Source organism: Taudactylus pleione, unplaced genomic scaffold (genome assembly GCF_031769625.1).
Source record: "Taudactylus pleione unplaced genomic scaffold, aTauple2 ptg000934l, whole genome shotgun sequence".
NCBI lineage: Eukaryota > Metazoa > Chordata > Amphibia > Anura > Myobatrachidae > Taudactylus > Taudactylus pleione.
In genome coordinates, this window is record NW_028285335.1 from 3118549 (window position 1) to 3142785 (window position 24237).

The window sequence follows — 24237 nt, forward strand, 5'->3', positions numbered from 1 at the left end:
CAAACACCAACCCCAAGAATAGCGAGCAGTTCATACCCTTGTCGATGTACTCGATTAATCTAATAAATAGCGGACATGACGTAGGATGCGAGTGGCCAGGGGGCGTATTTTTCCAAAAAACGAACGCAAGTTTTGTTCGCTCGTTCAGACATAGAGGCGTGAACAGACCGCAAACAGCGAACGGTTCATTTGAATAGCCACCCCTAGTTTTAGAATGAACGACCGCAAATAGCGAGTGGCTCTGAATGAGGGCCATAGTCTGTAGGCCCCCATACATCAGCAATTGATTGCAGCAATCGTGCAATTTGCAATCGATGGTGTATAAAAATCTTTCCCTTTTTCAATCGATTGCAGAATTGCCACAATCGATTGAAAAAGGGAAAGATTTTTATACACAATCGATTGCAAATTGCACGATTGCTGCAATCAATTGCTGATATATGGGGGCCTTTAGTTATAGAACTTTGCAACTGCCCAGACAATGCTACAACTTGGCACAAATCATTGTGTTAATCGCCTGATCAACAACGCACTTTAAGTAAATGATGTCCTGAATATTGACCTGAAGCAAAAAGGTCATAAGCTATATTTCTGTAGAAAAATGGTCACAGTTAACTAACTTTCAAAATTACGCCTGTATGAGATTTATAACTTTGTGCAAGCTGAGATTTCAGACATTTTTTTTATTTTTTTTTGAGGGGCAAGTTGGAATGTGTGCAGGTCCTGCAGTCTTGTTCTGCAGAAACAATCACAGTGACAAATTAGGTATTTACTAACAGCTGGTGCAAAAGATCTGAGAGAGGAAATTCTAAAGTACGTGGGCCCTAGTACCTGGAGAAACACAGGGCAGGAGTCAATTTCATGGAGGAAGCATGTCCGCTCTGCAAACCATTTCTGCGGCTATGGATTATAAATGAACGTTTTCTGTCTGATCACAGGTTGTCTGGGAAAACGAGCGCACTAATATCAGCATTTGTGCATGATGAGCTAAAAGGACAGCAGAGGTTCTTTACTAACCAAACTGAACAACCAATCAGCAATTAGCTGTGTTCATACTAGGGCAAGCTGTGTAATGAAAGCAAATCTCTGATTGGTTGCTACAGGTTACTACACATTTGCAATTGTATTCTTAAATAACCCCTAGGGGGTGATTCAATTATTTTTTAAGTCGCAGTAATTAATGGGCGCCCAATGTTGCAATTCAATTGTTTGTGGGTACCCATTGATTATTGTGCCCAATTAAACCGGGTTTAGCTGCGTAAAATGTCTAAACTCCCATTTGGGCGGCCAAACCACGGAATTTTCACACATTTCTGCTCCCTTACTCATGATGGGGTGAGCAGAAATGCCAACGCCGGAGGGTGCCCGGCACTGACAGCCGTTGGCGAAAAAACATTTCAATCTCCTCCCTAGTGTCATTAAAACACCATAGGCCTGATTCAGCAAGGATAGCAACTGCGATTACGCACGGAATCGGCCGACTGTATGCAGTGCGCGAACACTCCACTGCGATCCCCCATTACCACTTGGATCTGCAGACACATCGCAGAGTGATTAACAGGAAGTACCGTTTGGGGGCGGTGACGGGGTATAGTCGTCGAAACGCAGGCACGCCAGTGCGTTTTGAATGCCATTGTAGGGGCGTGCATAAATTATCCACTGCGATGCCATACGCAGCTTGTGTACTCGCTGTGTGCGCTGAGGTTAGCAATTTCTGAGTAAGCTCAAAGCTTGTGCAAGTGTGCGTGAGGCTGCGATGGTGCTCGATGTTACTCGATGGTGCTCGATGAAAAAATCAAGGTCACTCCTGTTTTAGCCACTGCTGTCCCAATGAAATCTATACTGTTAGTAGGTACTGTATATGTACCCGTCATGTAATTGTACTGTTAGCATGTACAGCATTCTAGGGAAAATCAGCTGTCAATCTAAGGGGGTCATTCAGACCGCTCGCGAGCGCAGGACGTTCTCAAGCGGGTCGATGTTTCCCCACTGCGCATGCGCACGACGGAGGGAGCTCCGTCGTGCGCATGCGCGAGACCCGGCGAGCGACAGGCTCTACATCGCTCCGGGTCTCGCACTAAAGGGGGCGTGCTGTCGATGTTGATTGACAGCACGCACCCTTTGGTGGGCGTGCCTGCCAGACGGAGGCGTTCCCATGGGAACGCCTACCGTCTGAAGCCGGCCCCACTGACATCACTAGTGATGTCAGTGGGAGTGATTTTGGCTCTGATAGAGCCAAAATCACTCCAGGGCTTGCGGCAGCGAGACCCTACCGCAGGGTCTCCGTCGAAAGCCCGATGGTCGCGATGGTCAAGACCATCCCGACCATCATCATGGACGCTCGCATATGCTGTGGGTGGTCACCCACAGCTATGCGAGCGGCCAGGAGGCCGCTCCATTTTCATGGAGGAGGGCCCTGATTCAGAGCGAGCTCTCTGGTCAGAGCGTTCGGCTCTGAAACAGGCCCTAAGTGCACTACCTCTTTGTCTGTCCTGTATTGCCTGCAATTTTGCCTAAAATCATGTGCTGTCCATTTTTTCTGTGCTGCATATTGAAGAACGGATTGATCGCATTTAGGGTCAGACAAGCAATGTGAGGAGAACTTGGCTGAACACATCTGGACACTTGTGTTGGCAACATGATAGGCAGTAGATGCTAGGGCCTCATTTGATAAATGGTGCTCCAGCCAATCAGCTCCTAACTGTCATTTTTCAAACAGATGACTATTGTTAGCCGATTGGCTGGAGCACCATTATCATATGCCACAAGTTTTATCATTCGTTGCGATAAGTCTTTCTATATGGAGAGAATCAGGGAAAGAAGATTAATAGGCAGGAGGTCAGGCACTTAGAGGTTACTGCCTCTTTATAGACATTGCCCCAGCAAGTCCATTACTCTAATCAAAGAAGAGCCGATTTTCCAGGGGGGTTGGGCAAAACAGATTTTCAAGGTGTAAAATGCGTGGGATTTCGCAATGAGCGGTTATGACATCATGAAGTATGTGGATAAGACTTTAGGCATAACGTCTGCTTCCAGTGGTTCTCGTGAATTAAGCCCTATGACAAAATGGAGTTACCAAGATGTAACCTTCCAAAAAAAAAAAAAAAAAGTTTTTTTCTAACAAACCAAACAACAGAGGTCAATTCAAATTGGAGCGAGTTCACGAAACAGAGTTTGTTTCATGAAACTTGCAGACATTGCATAAATGCTGGCACATGAGACATGCGAGATGGGCAGTACTTGCGAGATTACTCAACTTTTCTACAAAAATGAACTGGGAGAAGTACATAAAAGTGAGGAAACCATCCTGGACCTCTAAAAATTGGCAACTGAGATAGCGGGACCATATAGAAGGCTGTTAGTGGCCGTAAGGAAAGTACTGGAGGTTCTTAAAAGGTGTCACATGGCTGCCATCAGAAATTGTGGTTCCAGGTACTGACAAAATAGTTAGACCACCCCCCCTCCCCCCCCCCCCCCGGAGGTATGCGGTAAAGGGCTGTGGATAATGTGGGTGGAGCTACTTCAGGGTTGGGGCATCAATTGGTGGGTAAACCAGTTTAAACATTCTCAAGTTTGGGCTGTGGGGGCAGTTGTTAGGGAAGACTGGTTGGACTGGAGAGGGCAAAGGGCAGGGAAGGCCGGCTGGACTGGGCGAGGGGCAGGGCAGGCAGGCTGGCTGGCTGGACTAGGGGGGGGGCGCAGGGAAGTCTGGCTGGACTGGGGAAGGGCAGACAGGCTGGCTGGACTAGGGACGCAGGGTTGGCTGGTTGGACTAGGGAAGGGGCAGGGAAGGCAGGCTGGCTGGACTGGGTGGGGGGCGTAGGGAAGGCTGGCTGGACTGGGTGGGGGCGTAGGGAAGGCTGGCTGGACCTGGGGGGGGACAGTGCAGGGAAGGCTGGCTGGACTAGAGGGGGGGGACACAGGGCAGGGTCAGCATACCTGGTTTCTTCATAAAATAAACACCAGCGGCATGTCCTGAGAGGGGCCCCTGGTGGCAGTGGTGCAGAATGCACGGACGGCAGGTACTAGCAGGGAGAAAGAGCATCATTGCAGCAGCATTTGAAATATGCAGCCGGCCACGAGCCAATCACAGCTCGCAGAAAGGCAGCCAATCAGGGGAGGCTGCAGCGGCCGCTCCTGATTGGCTGCCGTTCCGCGAGCTGTGATTGGCTCGGCGGCTGTCTCCATATTTCAAATGCAGCCGATGGTCTTTCTCCCTGCCAGCGCCTGCCACCCGTGCATTCCTTGCTGCTGCCACCCTTGCTTGGAGATATTTGCTACCCGAGTACCAAATCAGCCGCTGACCACAAGATCTCTGCTCTCCTCGTCTATACTGCACCCGCAGAGTCTTGTCCGTATCAATCCAGCTGCCGATCCCTTGACCCTGCAGACACTGATTACTACAGATCGTGCTTACTAGAACCATTCAGGTACCAGCCATAGAGATCGAATCCATGACAATGGGCCTGATTCAGACACGCTCGCAAGCGGGTCGATGGGCGGGCAGTGAACAAGCCCCGAAGCGAGTGAGAAATTCACACGCTCCGGGGCTCGCTACAAACGGGGCGGCTGTCGATGTTGATCGACGTCTCACCCCGTTTTGTCGGCGGGGAGGGGGGGTAGCTGGTCTAACGGAGGCGTTCCTGAAGGAACACCTGCCGTTTGTGGGCGGCCCTACTGACATCACGAGTGATGTCAGTAGTGAGCTTCCGGCTCTATTAGAGCCAGAAGCTCACTGGGGCTTCCGGCAGATGAGACCCTACCACAAGGGTCTCGTCGCAAGCCCGATGGTCGCGACCATCACCTGGCCGCTCGCAAAAACTGTGGGTGGTCACCAACAGCTTAGCGAGCGGCCAGGAGGCCGGCTTTTAAAAAAAAAAAAAAAAACGGCCGCCCTGATTCACAGTGAGCGCTTGCTTTTTGCGAGTGGCTCTGAATCAGGGCCAATGAGAGTGACCTCCCTCATCTTGCAGATAAAATCAAGCAGAGGGCAGAGTGGCGCAAAATGGATCCATTGCAAGGAGAAAGAGCCTCAGCGCAGCGGTATTTGAAATATGCAGCCGGCCTCGACCTTTTCACTGTCTATCTCTTGTACCACACCCGTAAAAATCACTGCAAATTTGGAATTGAATTGCAAAGGCAAATGGCATTGCGAGTTCGCCATGAGAGCAGCTCGCAGTACCCAACTCGCACCTAATTGAACTGACCCCATACATAGTTCAAAGATGCAAATCTGAACCAAAACCATAGTAACCAATTGAACGTTTGCTTTTCTTGTCTAACTTTGACTAGACAGATACACACTCACTGCTGATTGGTTGCTATGGTCTTAGTACAGATTTGCATCTTTAATCAATGTTAATAAATAACCCTCAGAGTTTTTTTTCCCTGCCACGTTTTACAAGTCCTTGACTACTACACAAACATAATTAATGCCGTAGTCAGGGAAATAAATTAAGAGAGCCGGTAGACTACTTCACGATCGATCTCTAAGTAGGACTACTTGATTAGTGCATGAATCAGGAAATCAGTATCATTGAGTTTATTATGTGAGTGCATGCCTAATAATCGTGCTTAGTAAATATCGGTCATGATATAGAATGTAAGCTTGCGAGCAGGGCCCTTTTACCTCATTGTCTGTCTGTTATTGCCCAGTCTCGTCTCATTCATGTTCTTCTACTGGTTTGTCCCTGATGGGCAACGGTATATGTTGGTGCTATGTAATGTTAATAAATAGGCAAACAGCATTGGCGTCTGAGGTCCTCAGTAAAGCAGAATGTGGGTTGCAGTAGCGGTGATTCTGTACTTAAACATATACATAAAAGAAATTTCCTAGATACACGATAAATCACTTAAAGTGGGCCTGTCGGCAACATAGCATGTGTTTCTGTTTTACGTACAATAAGAAAATGCTGAACAACCCCCACATTAGAGGGCGCCGGAAAAAGCTAAGTACTCGACGCTCAGTCTCTGAAACCACCTGTACATCGTGCTCAATATCTGTATTAGCAACGTCCGCTTTTTAATTTATTTATAATCCTTCTTAAAATCTGGCTCCTTAACTTTCTTGCTTGCATAGCATTTATCAGCGCTGCGCAACTGGTGGACTGGAGGCCATATGGGACCAATCAAAAGGCTCGTTTAGAAACGACCACGCGGGACAGCTCTACAGACTGTGCTGACATGAAGTCACTTTGTATAGTATTCGGCCCAAGATAGGTCTAACATATACTGTCTGTGTCCCTCAAGTAATACTGAGAGCACTGATTTAAGCTGGGTACACACCTGTCGAAATATATAGTTTGATCGACGAACGATATATGGCGAGTTCATCGGCGGGTGTGTACACCCGATATGTCGTTCACAGACATGTCAGGCGGGCCCTGCAGCACAGCTGATGCCGATATATGGGGACTTCCGGCTGTTTGACCGCCCGTACACCGGCTACAGGGACCGCCGACACTGACATCACAACTGGACGGGCAAATTTAAATACCAGCCTAATTGTGATGTCAGGCCTGGCACATCGAGCGGCCGATTGGTAAGTGTGTATATTGCTTACAAATCCGACGGTGGATCGGTCTGACAGATCAGTCATTAAAGTGTGTGCCCAGCATACAATCAGTGGCACCTGCATGCCAATGAGATTGGCAGTGAAATACAAAGGGATGCTAATAGTTTAAAAAAAAGTGAAACGGCTACTTCTTCTGCAGAGGATAAATCTAAAACAACAAATATATGCCATTTGCAGCACACCGTCATTTTTCTAGACTAAGGGGTCTATCTACTAAGCAGTGTTAGGAGTGAAAAGTGATAAGGTGTCAGCCAATCAGCTCACAACTGTCATTTTTCAAACACAGCCTGTGAGATGACAGTTGGGAGCTGATTGGCTGACACCTTATCACTTTTCACTCTGTCTCCTAACACTGCTTAGTAAATAGACCCCTAAAGGTTTGACAACCGGAGGGCTGTCGGCCGAGGTTGGAAAGCTGATCGCTAATTGGCTTCAAGTCTGCCAACCAGAGTCAGAGCTTCGCTGTATCACACGCAGTACAGGCAAAAAGGGCGGCAACTGAGGGGGCAACTGTCTAGGGCGCATATCTGAATTAGTACTCTAGGTTCATTTGGGTATAATTGAATGTTTTTGGGGAGAGAAATAAAGTGGAGATATAAAATACCAACCAATCAGTTCCTAACTGTCTGTTTACTGGCTGTGTTTGAAAAATGAGGTAGGAGCTGATTGTTTGGTACTTTATCTCTCTCCCCTTTATCACTCTTCAAGGCTTTTGTACATCTCCCCCAAAGTACCAAGTAGTCATCTCCTATCATTTTTCAAACACAGGGCCAGATTCAGACCCGCTCGCGAGCGCACAGCGCTCGCAAGCGGGTCGATGGCCGGGCAGTAGTGCGCACACGCGAGCCCCGTAGCGAGTGAATTTTCACTCGCTGCGGGACTCACTGCAAGACGGGGCAGAAGTCGATTGTGATTGACAACTCGCCCCGTTTTGTAGGCGTGCAGGGGGGGTGGCTGGACAAACAGAGGCGTTCCCGAAGGAACGCCTGCCGTTTGTGGGTGGCCCTACTGACATCACACGTGATGTCAGTAGTGAACTTCCTGCTCTATTAGAGCAGGAAGTTCACTGGGGCTTGCGGTGGACGAGACCCTACCACAAGGGTCTCATCGCAAGCCCAGTGGTCACGATAATCGTAACCATCGCCAGGACGCCTGCTAAAGCTGTGGGTGGTCACCCACAGCTTAGCGAGCGGCCTGGGGGCCGGGGTAAAAAAAACAAAAAAACATCCCGCCCTGATTCAGAGCGAGCGCTCACAAATAGTGAGCGCCTCTGAATCAGGGCCAGTTAGGATACAATTGGTTGGTAGTTTGGGCTCTATATACTAAGCCTTGGGGGTATATTTACTAAAGTGAGAGTTTTTAGAAGTGGAGATGTTGCCCATAGCAACCAATCAGATTCTAGCTATTATCTCTAGAAGGTGCTAGTTAAATGATTGGTTGCTATGGGCAACACTTTTAAAAACTCTCACTTTAGTAAATATACCCCTTGGAGCAGAGAGAAAGTGGATGGAGATAAAGTACCAACCAATCAGCTTCTAACTGTTATTTTTCAAACACAGCCTGTAACATGACAGTTAGGAGCTGATTGGTTGGTACTTTATCCCTCTCCAAGGTTTAGTAAATAGACCTACCTCTTTATTCTCTCTGAACTTTAATACATCTCTCCCCCCCCCCCCCCCCCCCCCCCCCGTTAACTAATGTTTCTAATTTCAGCTCTGTAGGTAGTGGAAAGTATAAGGGAAAAGGGGGTCTGGGGGGGGGGGGGATGGGGGATGAGAATGCAATGAAATGCATTGGGGAGCAGAGAGAGAGTTGGTTAGTGCATGGGTAGGTAAGAGAGTCGGTAATTGCTAGAGAGAGTGTAAAGAGACCGTTAGGTCCACAAATAGGTCTGTATGGAGCAAAGTATTTGAAAGTATGTATATCAAAATGTTTTCTTTTGGTTCAGCATGTGAGTAAGTGCATAACTGGCAGCTTTAGTACTGTAGATGTAGAAATAAGTTGGCGTGAAACAGGTGGTCTCTAGAGTCTTAATCATGTTTGGGGAGCCTCGGGACCCCCTTTCCTGGAGAAATGTGTATCTGTGTATTAGATTATTATTAATATAATTATTGGAGTGACTAAACCTCAATACTTATCAACGAGGATAAAAAAAGTAATGTGGATCTTTATTCTATATGGTGGTAATACTATAAAAATAAGTCCATTGTGACCCTCAGACCAGCGGCCTTTTGGCAAGTTCTCTGAATAAATAATGAACTTGAGAGGGGCGCAGTTAGAGTTTAAACGCTTCTGGTCCCAGCTGGGCGCAACATCTGATGGAAATGATTGGCTGCTGCCCACCTTAGAATAACTGCTAAAATAAGAGGTGTTGTGTTTGGCACATGCATCTCGTACAGGGCAAAATAAAGATGAATTTCATATCCACGGGAAATCGACTTTTTTCTCCCTTGGAAAGGAACAATGCGGCAGTGTATAGCACTAGGAGGGTTAGTGCTGGATAACGATGCTGCACACATGGGGATACTGAATGCCTTACAGTTCCGTAATAGGAAAGCATGGCTGTGCTACATAAATGGCACAGTACAGACGCTATTTCCATGGGGACGCATGTAATGCACTATTTCCATGGGGGTGCATGCGCTGTGCCATTTCCATGGGGGTGCATGCGCTGTGCCATTTCCATGGGGGTGCATGCGCTGTGCCATTTCCATGGGGGTGCATGCGCTGTGCCATTTCCATGGGGGTGCATGATGCGCTGTGCCATTTCCATGGGGGTGCATGATGCGCTGTGCCATTTCCATGGGGGTGCATGATGCGCTGTGCCATTTCCATGGGGGTGCATGATGCGCTATGCCATTTCCATGGGGGTGCATGATGCGCTATGCCATTTCCATGGGGGTGCATGATGCGCTATAGCTACAGAGACACATTCCATGTGCTATTTCCACGGGAATGCGTACAATGTGCTATTTCCATAGTGATGTAACCAATGCGATGCTCTATTTCTAGGAGGACGCATCCGATGCACTTGTGATGCGCTATTTCCAGTTGGACGCATCCAATGCACGAGATACGCTATTTCCAGGAGGACTCATCCGATGCACATGTTATGCGCTATTTCCAGGATGACGAATCCAATGCACATGAGATGCGCTATTTCCATAGGGACGCATCTGATGCACATGTGATGCGCTATTTCCATGAGGACGCTTGCAATGGGCTATTTTCACAGGTTTGAATTATTATCCTTTATTTCTATGGCGCCACAAGTGTTCCGCAGTGCCTTACATAGTGCAATTGAATCTGATGTGCTATTTCCACAAGGACACATCCAATGCACTATTTCCACAGGGGCACATTTGATGCGCTATTGCCATAGGGATGCATCAGATGCACATGCGATGCGCTATTTCCAGGAGGACGCATCCGCATCAAATGCAATGTGCTATTTTCACAGGGACCATCTGCTGCGCTATTTCCACGGGGACACATCCGATGGACATGCGATGCGCTATTTCCAGGAGGACGCACCCGATGATGCGCTATTTCCACGGGGGCACATGCGATGCGCTATTTCCAGGAGGACACATCAGATGCACATGCGATGCTCTATTTCCAGGAGGTCACATCAGATGCACATGCGATGCGCTATCTCCACATCCTTCACCAGTGATTAGGAATGTAGCTGCCGCTTTTAGTACGTGCTTCCCATCTTAGCACCCTGAAGGCCAAGGATCAGAAAACGCCATGTAGCGCTAAAAAGCTGCAGCGCCTCCTCCTGTCCATCAGTATTGGGTAGTAGACGGTGGATATATATAGTGGATGGAGATAAAATACCAACCAATCAGCTCCTAACTGTCATGACTGTAAAGTGACAGCTTGAAGCTGATTGGTCGGTACTTTCTCTCCATTTTATCTCTTCCCAAAGCTTAGTACAGACCCCTCAATGCCTTACAGATCCATAATAGACAAGCATGGCTACAGTACATGAATGAAAAATCATATTGTCATGTACATAAACTATATCCACAAGGGTGCCCAGCAAAGAGACCATGATCTACAACAAATAAAAAGTAGTTGTATTGTGGTGAGGATGAGGCTTTGTCCGCCTTAAAAACAGAATATATATTTCAAGGTAAGGGATCATTTCAACTGCTATGGGTGCACATGACCAATAACGGCGTACTATACGGCTTTCTGGTGAGAAACCACAACTAAGACTGATCGTCTCACAAACATGCTGTCCACGGTCCAGTGAATTCCGCATTGTCCCGTGTGACTGACTCTTTATCCGCGTACTGTAAAACGCAGCCATTTAAACCTGGATTGTGATGCTTCTTGTCAAATGTGGCTAGACCAATCAGTGGCCAGTGAGCCATTTGATCTGTGCGTACACCTATCCCGGTACTGAATACTGCGCTCAGACTTGGAGATTTATAACAGAGCTGTAATTGGGATTTAGGGACACAAGGCTCACTAATGAAGTGTACCCGCCCCCTTGGGTGAACCCCATCCCACCACTAGTGCTCTATTATATTACATGGCTTTGTTTTAATGAATATGGACCTACAAACATATTAATAACATACATAGGACAAGACCATATTCGTTAACCAAGCACGGCGCCCAGTAATGCGTCTGCTTTAAATGGAATCCCCTACATTAACTCTTTACATGCCAGAAGGTAAGGTAAATCTGCAGAGCTATAAAGAGGTTTTGTTGGAACAGGAACAAATGTCAGAAGAAAAAAAAAAAAGTCACTCCGGGCACTAGTAATTTCTTCCTGACAGGCTATAAAATAACGAGAAACTTGTCTGTCTCTTTTTCTTTTCTTTTTTTCGTAACAGAGCATTCTTATTTGGGGAAAATCGGAAGAAAAAAAATTCTCCTTTGCAAAGTTGTAAAAAAAAAAAACTGCACAGAAAAACTACATAAAACAATTTATGACGATCTACCATAAACTTTATTTATGGTAGGATAGGATTGGAGGGGAGGGGGCAAAACCAAAGTATTGCACTGGCTTAAACTTGCATTTATCAAAAACAACAATAACAATTCAAAAAGTTTTACAACTTCTAAGACTTTAAAAATAACTCATCTCCTTGGGAGCGAGGCTGAGAGGAGACTTCTGTTACTCAATCAGACAGAGTGCACTGCATCATGTTACTCAGCAATGTAGGACATTGTCCTCCTGGCAGCAGAGGTGTTAATTTTCCCTGTATTTTGTGCTGTTATTATAAGCGTGGCCTTTGACATTACTTTATAAAGCAGACATTGTCTCCTCAGAGCAGCTAAAGAAACTTGTTGTAAATATTTTTTTCCCTTAACTAAGACCCCACTGCCTGGCTGAGCCTCCAGCTGACAGACATGTCTGGGGGCAACTGAGAAAATGTGTTCTAAAATAATTCCAACCACTTCACGAAATTTATGGGAAGGATGAAAAAGAGGCATTATACAATAAAATTCACGTATATGAGGCTAGACAGTACGAATTCCGATTAATGAATGATAAGCGAGTGATTTAACATTTAATAATTGTACAGCGGTGACTTATGCATGCTCACTTTGTGGACGTGTATGTTTAACAGATTGTGGTTTGCACATAACACACTTTAGAGCCCAATGTATCTTTACTTTTTGGGGGGTTTCTATAAACCCTGCAATAGTCTAGAATTTGATTTCAGCAACCCATAATTTTGGTCTATGATACATGGTTCCATCTGCCCTAAAAGTTTTTACTGCTAGAGACTTAACCACTTCATTCCTCAGCGATTGATGCGAAGAATAAAAAAAAATTAAAAAAATTAAATAGGTGACTTTTCTTCGGCTGTGACATTTCTTATAGGATCCCCCCCTTCTCTGGAAATAGGGTGAGGGTCTGCAGCCTTGGGACATGTGTGGTAGAGCGCTGGCACTTTGAAACAGCACTTTCTTTTAACCCCATTCCTGCTGTGCAAACTGGTGAAATCTCATCACAAGTTGACATAGCACAGCTGTGCGTCAGAACTAATGACCTGGAATTGCGCTGGATGGAAAATGAAGGATCCAACAATGCACAATGTCAGTGTTATGAATAACGGTATAAGTACCGTGGGTCAGGAATATATTTATATATGTGTGTGTGTGTGGATACAGTAGATGACTTTTAAAGGATGTACATTTTCTGGGCTCAGATATCCTGCTGCTGATAAATGATGCTGATTAAACAGTTTTGTAAAGCCAATTGGTGTCCAAACTTTGGGGTTTCCCTTCCATGTCACAAAGACCAAACAGAAAATGTGTACCTCCAAGCTCCAGTGCAGTTTGGCTATCAAGCTATGCTGGTGCCTGTAGTTCCTCAAAAGCTAGCAAGCTACCCAGGGATGTTGACTACTTTATAAGGTGTTCTATACTAACCCAACAGAACATCAGCATGGTAGGACTCACAGCTCCTATTACCTCCATCCATTGTCAACCAGCCTTGCCCATGAAAAGTCATGTGCCCACCATAGGGGACTATACACAAGTTGGCTGACGCCAATGGCCCTGGGCAGGGTGGGGAGCAGATATATTTATCAATATCCTGATTCGTGCCCAGCAGCATACTGTACTGGGAAGAAGGGATCCCACAACCAGCTGATTGCCCATAACAGGGAGGCTGTCAGAGTGTCCCTAGGTGGGTATTGTGAAGGTCACAATACAAGTTCAACCAGGATCTACATTAATGTAGGAGTGTAGTCATCATGTCGACAAGTCACAAGGTCAACACCATCATGTTGACTGTCATTATTGACATGATTAAAATGCTGACACAGAATGTTGACAATACAAATTTTCGGCTTCGGGATGGGTTTAAAAGGTGGGTGCCAACATTATGTACCTGTCGCTGACATCATGGTTGTTGACATTTTGGAAGATGTCGACATTTTGTCAGTGTCAACATGTTGTACCTGTCCACATTGCGGCGTCTATATAGTGACTGTCGACAAACCGAACCCACCCTAAAGTGGCAGTTGGGGAGGGCACTGCCAGTTTTTTTGGCATAGTGGTACGATGGAAACGCTTGCGATGTCGGCACTACCGCGAGTGGAGGTGGGCATCACCACGGTGCCCGGCAGCACATCGCTTTGACTTGACTTTTCGCCCCCTTTTGTGGGTAGCACAACGACCCCCAGCCTGGGGGTCCCAGGGCTTGCTGAGACTTGTAGTCCCCATGACAGCTGACAACAGACAAGCTATAGCCTCTTTCTTACCTTGCCGGGGGCAGCAGGAACAACCCGGGTGAGGGACTCCAGCCTGGCACTGTACTCCGTGAACTTCTTCTGGTAGCGCAGCGCCGTCATCTGCAGCTCGTTCTGCACGGCGGAGAGCCGGGACACCAGCGACTTCTCCCTGCGGCCGGCCCGCAGCGCCCTCTTCTTCAGCTCCGTCTCCAGCCCGGAGACCTTCGCCTGCAGCAGCCCGTTCTGCCCCGTCAGCGCCCGCAGGCAGCAGTGCTCCCCCAGGCGCTGCTCCTCCCGGCAGGTCAGCGTCAGCCCGCAGCCCCCCTGGCAGACGCCCGCCGGCCGGTACTCGCACTCCTCCCGCATGTGGGCGTCCACGTCCCGCAGGTTGAGCACCTCCGTGCAGCCCCGGTGGCGGCAGCGGGCCGGGGAGTAGTCGCACATCTCGGCGTGCTCGGCCAGGCTCTGCAGCCGCAGCACCTTGTCGCAGCCCCGGGCGCGGTGCTGGCAGCGGATCTCCAGCTTCAGGATCAGGCTCCTCAGGGGCAGCACGTGGTGGAGCTCCTTGGCGGAGAGGCGGCGGCAGCGAGCCGGGCAGCTGCCCTGCTGCACCACCCAGGGCAGGACGCAGCCGGCGCAGAAGACGTGGCCGCAGGGGGTGGTCAGCGGGTCCTCCAGCACCCGGTGGCACAGGTTGCACTGGAAGTCCGGGTCCACGTCCCCGCAGAAGCGCTCTAGCTCGAAGCCCATGGTGCCCGGGGGCAGAGGCTCCTGGCTGGGGCACTGGCTGCTGGTTGCAGGCGGCTGCTGCTGTCTACTACTACTGACTCCACTCACAGCAGCAGCAGCCGCGGCGGCAGAGAGGGGGGGGCTCCAACACAGGGACTGGAGGCTGGGACTCCTTCCAGGGGAGAGGAGGGGCTGCTGGGGGGGGACCAGGGACGGAGGCAGCAAATACACACAACATGTGTCAGTGAGGGGAGAAAAGCTCTGCAGGCTGCAGCACTGGCAGAACAGCTTGTTGCATTCTCCTTCCTCCCGGCCTCAGCAGCACAGAGTGCAGTCACTGCTTTCCTGCATGACAGCCCTCTCCTGGTACTGTGTGTGGGGCAATAATAGGTTAAAGGCCCCCATACATCCGCAATTGATTGTGTATAAAAATCTTTCCCTTTTTTAATCGATTGTGGCAATTCTGCAATCGATTGAAAAAGGGAAAGATTTTTATACACAATCGATTGCAAATTGCACGATTGCTGCAATCAATCTCTGATGTATGGGGGCCTTTATAGTGGGTTCGTAAGGGCAGACAGGGGCACTTGTTTGCATACTGCAAGTCTGTTGTTGGGGTGTTTTCTGTTTTGTTTTTACTTTGGGAGGATTTATACATGTTTTTACCTCCTGTTTTGAGGTGTCAATGTGCTGTTTGTTTATTAAAAGTTATCTACTGTATGTAGCATAGACATATCCAGCAGCGCTTTACTGAGAATACAGATATAAATATTTCCTGCAATCCAAATAATGTGCAAGCGCTCCTTTCTTTACTGTAAACGTTTACAGTCTCTATGACAGTGTCATTTAGATATTCATCCAATGGGAAAAAAAAACAAAATAGATAATAAATAAAGAAGTATAGTCACTATTCTGTAGGTGGTATGTCCTTTTCAATGTATATGTATGCTTCATACATATATATGCTTCAATCCAATCCTTCAAACCAGTCATATACAGCCGTGGCCAAAAGTTTTGAGAATGACTCAAGTTTTGGTTTTCCCAAAGTTTGCTGCTTCAGTGTTTTTAGACCTTTTTGTTAGATGTTACTATGGTATACTGAAGTAATATTATAGGCATTTCATAAGTGTCAAAGGCTTTTATTGACAATTACATTAAGTTTATGCAAAGAGTCAATATTTGCAGTGTTGACCTTTCTTTTTCAAGACCTCTGCAGTTCGCCCTGGCATGCTGTCAATCATCTTCTGGGCCACATACTGACTGATGGCCACCCATTCTTGCCTAATCAATGCTTGGAGTTTATCAGAATTTGTGGGTTTTTGTTTGTCCACCCGCCTCTTGAGAATTGACCACAAGTTCTCAATGGGATTAAGGTCTGGGGAGTTTCCTGGCCATGGACTCAACATTTTGATGTTTTGTTCACCTGAGCCACTTAGTTATCACTTTTGCCTCGGCAGGGCCACAACTAGGGAAGGGCTGGAGGTGCACCTGCACCGGGTGCATCGCTGCACCCGCCGCCAGTGTCCTCCAGGCTGGCGCTGCAGGGGGGCTCCAAGCCGGACGCCCACTGAGATTTTATTACCAGCAGGTGCCCGGCTCCTTCCCTGCAGCGCCGCGGTAGCCGGAGGTTGGAGTTCTCTCCTGAATGCTAGCTTACGGCTCTCCCCACAGGCACTATGGGAGAGGGAATTGGTATGAAATACCGCCGGCCGTATTAACTAACCTACCCCCCTAACCCTCCCTTAGGGCTGCCTAACCCTAACCTCCCCCCCAAGTACCTAAACCTAATACCCCCCTTCCCCGCTGCCTAAACCTAAGTCCCCCGGGGAGGTGCCTAACCCTAACCTCCCCCCGGGGGTGCCTAACCCCAAGTCCCCCCCGGGAGTCCTAAACCTAACCCTCCCCCCCCGGCGGCTGTCTGCTCGCGGCGCCCGGCATCCCTTCGATCGGGCGCCGGTCTCCCGGCGTCGGTGAAATGAGCGGGGTCTACATCTAGACGCCGGCCATTTCACCCTCGCCGGGATATGACAGTCGGGAAGCCGGCTGTCGGTATGATGTCAGCCGGCTTCCCGATTGCATCCCATGGGAGAGATGTCATGACATAGGCTGGGGTTTAAGGTAAGTATTGTTTGTGGGTTTTTTTGTGTAAGCGGCACTACAGGGGCATTACCATATGGGCACTACTATGGGGGCATTACTATATGAGCACTACTACAGGGGCATTACCATATGGGCACTACTACAGAGGCATTACTAGATGGTCACTACAGGGGCATTACCATATGGGCACTACTACAGGGGCATTACTATATGGGCACTACTACAGGGGCGCTCAAGGGGGCATTACTATGGGGGAATTACCAGGGGCGGCGCCAAATTACTGTCTTGCCCCAGGTGATAAAAATCCTACTTTCGGCCCTGACCTTGGGATTTTTGTCAGTGAAAAACAATCAAACCAGGGATCCAACATGGCTAGCTTGCAGGGTTGGGCACCGGTCGTTCCCGTGTCACCCTGCAGTGTAAACGGCGCAATCCGGGTCACCCTGCAGTGTAAACGGCGCAATCCGGGTCATAATGACCCGGGTCATGCCGCATGCTACCTGATTGGCCAGCTTCAGTGGCGCTTGGAGATTACATCATCTTCAAGCTTCCACTGCAACGCCGGAAGACCCAGGTCGCTGCAGACCCAGATTTGGTGTGAACGGTGCCGATCCAGGTTGGTGCTGCAGTGTGAAAGGGGTCTGATCCAGGTTGGAAAAGTGTTCCAAATCCCGGGTCAGACCCGGGACTTTGGTGTAAAAAGAATATTACAGAGAATGTTTAGTCCTTAATAGTCTCTTTCAGTGGAGCTTACATTCTTTGGGAGTTAGAGTTGTATGCTAACGCCGTTGCAGCTGCGAATTTGTACACTGCTGCGATGAAAAAATATGTAAATGTCGCAGATGCCGGGAGATGTAGTGAGAAATCCACCTGCGGCTTTACATATCCAAGCGTCTTCATAAAGTAATGCAGTAGCTACTATAATTAGGCAGCATTGGTCGTAGATTTTTGTAGTCCTGAGTGAATCTATGGTCCCGCAGAATGGAATTGAGACACCTGAGCCATATTCCTTGTGTAGGGGATCGCAGTCGCCGGGTGTGACACGATGCCGAAATGGTTGCAACACGCCTGCGTTCTCTCTGTCAATCAGACTGAATAGTTTCTGCGAGCGACTACAGTAATGTACCTTGATACATGCGCTATGCGCCTTAGATGCATGTGCAGATTGCCAATTATCGCTCGGTCTAGCGTACAACCCCAAATCATGCCCTATATACTCCTACACACATACACACTATGGTTAATTCTTTGTCAGAAGCCATTAACTTAGCAGTATGTGTTTGGCATGTGGGAGTAGATCAGAGCACTCTTTGGGCTCTGAAGCTCATTCAGACCCGCTCACTCCATGCGTACGTTCGCTCCCAGAGTATGCAAATTCGGGTAAGTGACGGCATGGCAGGCGATCGCAAGTCAAGGCATTAGCACGCCCACTATATCTTGGCGTGCGATCACTTAGTGTATGCAGACGCCCACCAGCCATTCTTAAGACACCCGCTTGCGCACGTCATCTCCTGGAAGTGCTTGAAAACATTGGTACATCGAGTACCATCGGATGCGATCGCAGCACTTAAGGTTGCCTATACCCTGCCACAAGCACTGCGATCACTTCAGAGTGAAATCCCACCAAGTGACGTGTACAATGACTCTGACTTTTAATTATGCACGCCTTTGAAACGGCGTTTCCAGTGGTCAGCCCCTGTCACCACCCACAAACGCCCTCTCCTCACTCTACTGGGCAGTCTATGCGCAGCAAGCGAACGTATCCCGATCTCTCGCATTGGTTTGCGCACACGCATTGCATTGCGTACGCATGCGCAGATGGCGACTATCGGCCAGCTAGGAGCGTTCGCATCATAGCAATCGGGTCTGAATCAGCTCCTCTATTTATTAACATTATTTTTACTAAAATAAAGTGAAAAGGGGTGTTTTCACACCCTTTTCATATTATTTTAGTTTCACCTAAATTTACTAAAGGAAATTGGAGTAGAATTCCTAAAATCTACTCCAAGCCCTAATTATCACATATTTTTAGTAATCAGATCACATTTCCCATAATTGTATTGGGAAATGTGATCTGCCTGAGAGTTACTAAAAATAAATTGTGAAAAAATACCGATGGAAGCCCTGTGATAAAAAGGCCACCTGGAGATGGCGTTATCCAGGGTCTCCGCCGGTTACCGGACTCCTTCTCTGCTCTAAAGCTGGCCACACATCTAAAGATTATCTGTCCAACCAGCCAACTAGTTGATTGGTTGGAATGAAAAGCTGGTAACGTATGGGAGTAACTGATGATCAGCAATTTGCTCCTAAATGCCAGAAAACAGATGAAAATTGTCGTTCAGACAAGTTTGTTAAATGTTTGATCGAAACAATTTGTCAAAGAACAGTTTTTGTCCATTTTCCAGCGTTTGGGAGCAAATTGCTGATTGTCATTTGCTTTCATACCTTACCAGATTTTCATTCTAACCAATCAACTAGTTGGCTGGTTGGACAGATAATCTTTAGATGTGTGGCCAACTTAACAGGCAGAGCAGAGCCAGGAGCCAATCCCAGTGATCAGCTGTGTGGTCTAAACACCACAAGCTGATCAGTGCTAAAAAAAAAAAAAAAAACTTACCTGAGTCCAGGGCCAGTGATCGGTGCTCCAGTGATGTCCTCCGTGGCTCCGGTCAGCTGGTCTCCCATCCTGCACTGTGACCAGGTCTGACCCTTATACTCCATGTTAATTGTAGAATTTATCAAAATTATTTTGATTATCAATATTCTTAGAGCTTAGAGCAGTGTTTCCTAACCTCGGTCCTCATGGCACACTAACAGTCCAGGTTTTTGTGATATCCATGCTTGAACACAGATGTTCAAATCAAAATAACTGCAATACTGCAAGACACTTGTGCTATCCTTAAAAACCTGGACTGTTGGTGTGCCTTGAGCACCGTAGTTGGGAACCCCTGGCTTAGAGTGTATACAGTACCTGCATTTTCTTGCATGGCACTACAAGTCTCAGCATGGTGGCACCTATTATATTTAAAATTAGGGTGTGCAGCCCAAGCCCCCCCCCACCCCTTTTTTTTATATCTGCAAAATGTCAACTCACTTAAATTGTTGACATATCACATGTCTATAGAGTCAAAATGTCAACAATAGACATGTTAGGGTTAAAATTGTTTGTTGACACTTTCAACATGTCGACATTTTGTCAATTTACTCATTTGTCAATGTCGACATGCTGATCCTGTCGACATTATGCTGCCTAGATTGCGAATGTCGACATGGTGAACATCAACAGAACATACTGAACCTGATGAGACTTGAGAGAGATAGTTGCAGAGGTCCTGCAACCGTTATGTTGTCAGGAAGCCGGCGGTCAAAATCCTGACGCCTATCATTATCCAACCATCAAAATCATGACGCCCAGCATGCCAAACGAAGGTAAGCCGGGCAGCGGGTGCGGACAGCTGCTGGGGGGGGGCAGGGTTAGGTTAGGGGATCCCGGGGGGGGGTTAGGCACCCCCCCACGGGGGGGTTAGGATGCGGGGAGGGGAGGTTAGGTTTAGGCACTTACTGGGGGAGGTTAGGGTTATGTCCTAGAGGAGGAGGTTAGGGTTAGGCACCCCTAAGGGAGGATTAGTGGGGGGAGAGGGTTAGCAATAGTGAAAAAACTTACCTGTTGGGTTCTGCTGTTGCCGGTCTTCCGGCGTCGGGATTTGAACTGCCGGACTTAGGTCCGGCGGTCACACATACAGATTCCCTGCAACCAAATGTAAAATCATGATGTCAGGGCACATGCTAATTCGGGGAAATGCAAAATGCGTTCTGAAAATAAGGTGCATTTTGCTGAGCTGGTAGTAGACACGAAATGCAGCACAATACTAGCACGTGCTCCTCCTCTGCCCCAGACAACAGGAGCAAATGTGCCAGAGTTAGGACAGGGATCCTGTTAAATCAGGGGTGGGGAACCTTTTTTCTATCGAGGGCCATTTTGATATATATAACATTATTCGCGGGACTGGTGCAGGCCACGCCCCCTCCGTGTGATGTCACAAGGGTGCAGGCCACAATCGTAGGTGATTACAGCAATGCCCGGAGCATCCTGAGGATGCTCTGGGGAGCTGTAAGGGCAGCGGTGTGACCGTCTGAAGCATCATAAGGACGCTCCAGGTGGCACTGCTGCATAGATTCTGGCTGCAGGGTGCCATTCTAGGCACCCTGCTAGCCAGATGAGGCTAGCAGAAAAAAGCTCCAAGGGACAGACCAAATGATTCTGCGGGCCTTATACGGCCCCCGGGCCTGAGGTTCCCCATCCCTGTGATAAATGAACAAACCCCAATTACATGCATTCATTTTTTTCTTTCAAGTCCACATTAATAAATATATCAGTAGCTTTCCCCTTTAAAAGCTGACTAAGAAACAAGCTTTATTAGTATGGACCGAGTGCACATTTCATTGTGATCATGAGAATAGATGCCCAACAGCAGTGTTACTAAAATATTAACATAAATGGGTGGGACTTAGACTCAGAATCAGTTTGAAACTGTATTTGAGCCAGGGGCGTATTAAGAGAGGAGAGGGGCCCGTGTGCAGTCCTCATGCGGGGCCCCCTCCTCTCTCCCCGGCAGACGGCAGCACACTGAGCACAGCGGGAGACTCTGGGCACTAGTCTGTGCCCAGAGTCTACTGTGTATGCGCAGGTCACCTGTGAAATGGCGCGGCAGACATTTCCCGGCGATTTCCCAACTGCACATGCGCAAAACCCCGGGAAAATGGCCGCAGCTCTGCTACAGCCGGCGAGGGATTTTGGAGAGGTAAGTAAGGCCCGTATGCACCGCAAACCGAGCACCCATTATAGATACACCCCCGATTAGAGGTGAAACGCAAAAACGCTCTATGGTCCGATCACTCCACACACTCATGCCATACAAACACCCCATGGCCCGTATTCAATTTGGAGCGAAAAGCCGGAATCGGTGAAAATGTTTTGCTGATGACGCCATTTCGCGAGGCTGAAAAGTATTGCCGTATTCAATTTGAAAGACTTTCTGCCTACGCGTAAAGTCAATGCAATGTACTAGGCGAAAAAGTTTCGCCTATGAATAGCAGGCGGAAAAAAGTGCAGAATTGGGGTTTTGGGGTGCAACATTGCGGGAACCCCCGTGCAGCCTTCAGACAGTCCCCGAAAGGTAAACTGCGCCAAAAAATAAAAAAAACACTTAAGAACACCCAAAAAAATTACTTTCAATGTGAGGGCAAAAAAAAAAATGTTGGGGAACAAAGTTAAAAACTAGCGAACTAGACTCTAGGGGGTTCCCCGAGTATGCCCCAAGTGTTTTTTTCATTGCAGGTGCTAGCGGCAGGTGGATTTTTCACGATTTTATAAACTTAACTTTAGCAACTTTAAAATATGCTGAACCCCATTTTCAAGTACCCCAAATTTGCTGGGATAAGTTATTTTCTGCAAAAAAACTCCTGAATACAAAAACGCTATTTAGCAGCTATTGAGCCTGTTTAAAAACACCAAATACCTTCAGCAAGCCAAATCGGGGGGTACCATAGTGTACCCCCATGTCAGAGCATCTTTTGGGGGGTGTCAGGCTGATTTCCCCAAATCTGACAGGACTTTCCGCTTGTTTCAGTTTTGCCGTGTCCCGTTTTCGTGTACCTTAAAATTGAATACTGGGATACGTGGGCACGTGCGCAATACTTTTCCGCCTGCAAAACAGGTGAAGTAGGCAAAAAGTCCGGGAGGCGGAAAAGTATCGCGGGTCCTCTCAAATTGTATACGGCTCCATGGGTGGGCAATCTCCTGAAGAAAAGAGGGAGAACTAGGATCTATTTCTCCCATAGACCTATGGGTCAAACTCCTCCCCTTAACAACCAAACTCCCTATTGGCTTAACCTAAAACCCTAAGCACCACCCGCCTGCAACCGCTAACTCTTTGTATCCCAGAGTGTGCAAAGTGACAGACCAGGGGCGGGATGCAGTAACACTTACCGCCTAACACGCCGGACATCGCATTGGTACTGATCACATATGCACTAACATATGCGATCTGTACAGCAAAGGACAGCTCTTCCTTTGCGATCTCTGCTGCACAGTGGACTTCTGGATTTATGACCCGGGAGTCCATCTGCGCATGCGCAGAGTGATGCAGCGGCCATGGGGCATGCTGGGAGGAATCCGATCAGATCCCTCCTAGCAGCGCGATGCGGTAGAAGCCCATAAGGCTTCTATAGGGTAACTCCAGCTAAAGCTGGCATTACCCTCCGCATCGCAGCCCAGCGGCCATGTGATTGATGCATACGGAAAATGCTGTATACAGGGGTTTTACCGCATTTTCCGTTTAGTGCATCCCGGCCCTGAGGTTTATGTCACTCCTGTCATATAGGAATGACTTCCGTGGTCTTTATACCACAAACATTAACCTGTACACTGCTAGGTACGGAACCTAGTCGATGCATTAAACCGGAGATACCTAGAGATTGTCCGCAGCCTGTTACATGCAGCCTTTGCACAGCTTACTGGACTAAGAAATCTATTTATCATTCTTACCCTGCTCACTGTGGTACTTAGCATTTGTATAAGCCGCTCTGCAGGTGCGCAGCGATCGCATTGCGATTACGGACGCACACCGGGTCCCATCATTAAGTGACTGACAAGTTGTCAGCGTTTTGGGGGGTGGTAATGGGGAGTGGTCAGAAAAACGCAGGCGTGCCTGTCCGTTTAAACGCAGTTACATGGGCATGCAGTAATTAGCCATTGTTATCGCATACGCAGCTCTACGTGTCAGAAGAGCACCCAAGGCTGCGGCAGGTCAGGGTAAGATGTCCGCCGATGTGGTTTGATGTCACCGATATTTACGCAGGTATGCGTCGTCGCACGCAGGTAAAAGGGCAGCAGTGGGCGTCTTTATGCTCTGGTGATCTTTGCTAACATTAGCATATTTTCGCAGCTTCGTTGCGTATGTAATCACAGCTGCGATGGCATTAGCGCCAGTCTCTGAATCAGTCTCACAGTCCTCTTGTCGATATTGGCATTTTAGTATGGCGATAGCAGGGGCAGCACTCAAGAAAAAAATGCTCAATTTAAATACAGCATTTTTACAATAAAAATTAGTGAGTGGTTAATGTTTTATTTTATGTTTTTGAAACTTTTTTTAAAAATATATTTTTTTTACAGTTGTTTTCCTTTGTAGAAAAATGCATATATAAATATATATTCCAAATGTGTAAGCTATGTATTTTGCCATTTTAAACTTATTTGTAAATTAAAATAAAACGCAAAGTATTTATTCTATGTTGCAATTATTTTTACCAAATATTTGCCTTTACAAAAACTAGCGGAACTGTCAGGCGCTGATAGGACAAAGCCGTAACGCAAAGCACTAGCTGCCGCTGCGGTTTCCATCTCCATAGGCAAGCGTACAGACATGGGTATTTTCTCCTGATCAGAAGCATTAGTTATGGTATTGGATCCCTACAGTCAGGGGCGATGCAAGATGTCTGGGCCGCCCCTGCTCCCTCCAATTCATACTATGCTACACATTAGTGTCTGCAATTTATAATATGCCACACAGCAGTGTCCCAAATTCATAAAATAAGCCCAACTAATATGCCACACAGCAGAGCCCCCAA

General features: G+C 47.7%; 1 protein-coding gene across 2 annotated transcripts in view; it reads right to left on the reverse strand.

Moving 5' to 3' along the window:
- The window catches only part of PDZRN3 (PDZ domain containing ring finger 3), a 266344-nt gene extending 251408 nt beyond the window's left edge, over nt 1–14936 (reverse strand). For both annotated transcript variants that reach the window (XM_088459753.1, XM_088459752.1), the window contains exon 1: nt 13810–14936. In XM_088459753.1, coding sequence (XP_088315879.1) covers nt 13810–14529 — 720 coding nt within the window. In that variant the 5' untranslated portion in view covers nt 14530–14936. The remainder of the gene's footprint in view (nt 1–13809) is intronic.
- Nucleotides 14937–24237: the final 9301 nt, after the last annotated feature.